The 546-nt window shown below is 32.1% G+C and overlaps 1 protein-coding gene across 1 annotated transcript in view; it reads left to right on the top strand.

Annotated features, from left to right (window-relative positions):
* Nucleotides 1–430: 430 nt before the first annotated feature.
* EMH_0042320 (uncharacterized protein) overlaps nucleotides 431–546 on the top strand; it is a gene marked incomplete at both ends in the record, with an annotated part of 2159 nt that continues 2043 nt past the window's right edge. Inside the window, one exon of the mRNA XM_013495722.1 lies at nucleotides 431–535. Within this exon, the coding sequence (XP_013351176.1) occupies nucleotides 431–535 (105 nt within the window). The remainder of the gene's footprint in view (nucleotides 536–546) is intronic.

Here is a 546-nt window from a genome sequence, read left to right as displayed (position 1 = left end):
TTTCTCACTTCAGTTTATTTATCGACGGAGAAATCGTAAACAACATAAATTCATTTTTATTTATTTTTATGTTTCCTTTTTATTTTTCTTTTTATTTTTATTTTCATTTTTTTTTCTTTTTCTTTTCTCTTTTTGCTTTTTCTTTTCCTTATTTTGTTCTTCTCTTTTGTTTGTTGTTCTTTTTCTGTTTCTTTGTTTTTTTCTTTTTTTTTCTTTTTTTTTCTTTTTTCTTTTCTTTTGCTTTTCTTTTTTTTTCTTTTTTTTTTTTTTCTCTCCTCTCTCTCCTTTTTCCTTTTCTTGTTCTCTGCGTTTCCTTTTTATTTTCCTTTTCTTCTTTCTTTTATTTATATTTATTTTCTTTTTATTTCTTTTTTTTGTTTTCTCATTCTACCTTCACCCTTTGTATTTCCTGTCTGCTGCTCTCCAGCCGATGCAGCACCCAAACCAGCAGCAGCAGCAGCAGCAGCAGCAGCAGCAGGACGACGAGCAGCAGCAGCAGCAGCAGCAGCAGCAGCAGCAGCAAGAAGAGAGCTGGGTGGATTTGCT

This window comes from Eimeria mitis, genomic scaffold (genome assembly GCF_000499745.2).
Source record: "Eimeria mitis Houghton genomic scaffold, Emh_scaff1718, whole genome shotgun sequence".
Classification (NCBI taxonomy): Eukaryota; Apicomplexa; class Conoidasida; order Eucoccidiorida; family Eimeriidae; genus Eimeria; species Eimeria mitis.
Note: the sequence above shows the minus strand (reverse complement) of the source record. Positions and strands in the feature narration are given on the sequence as shown.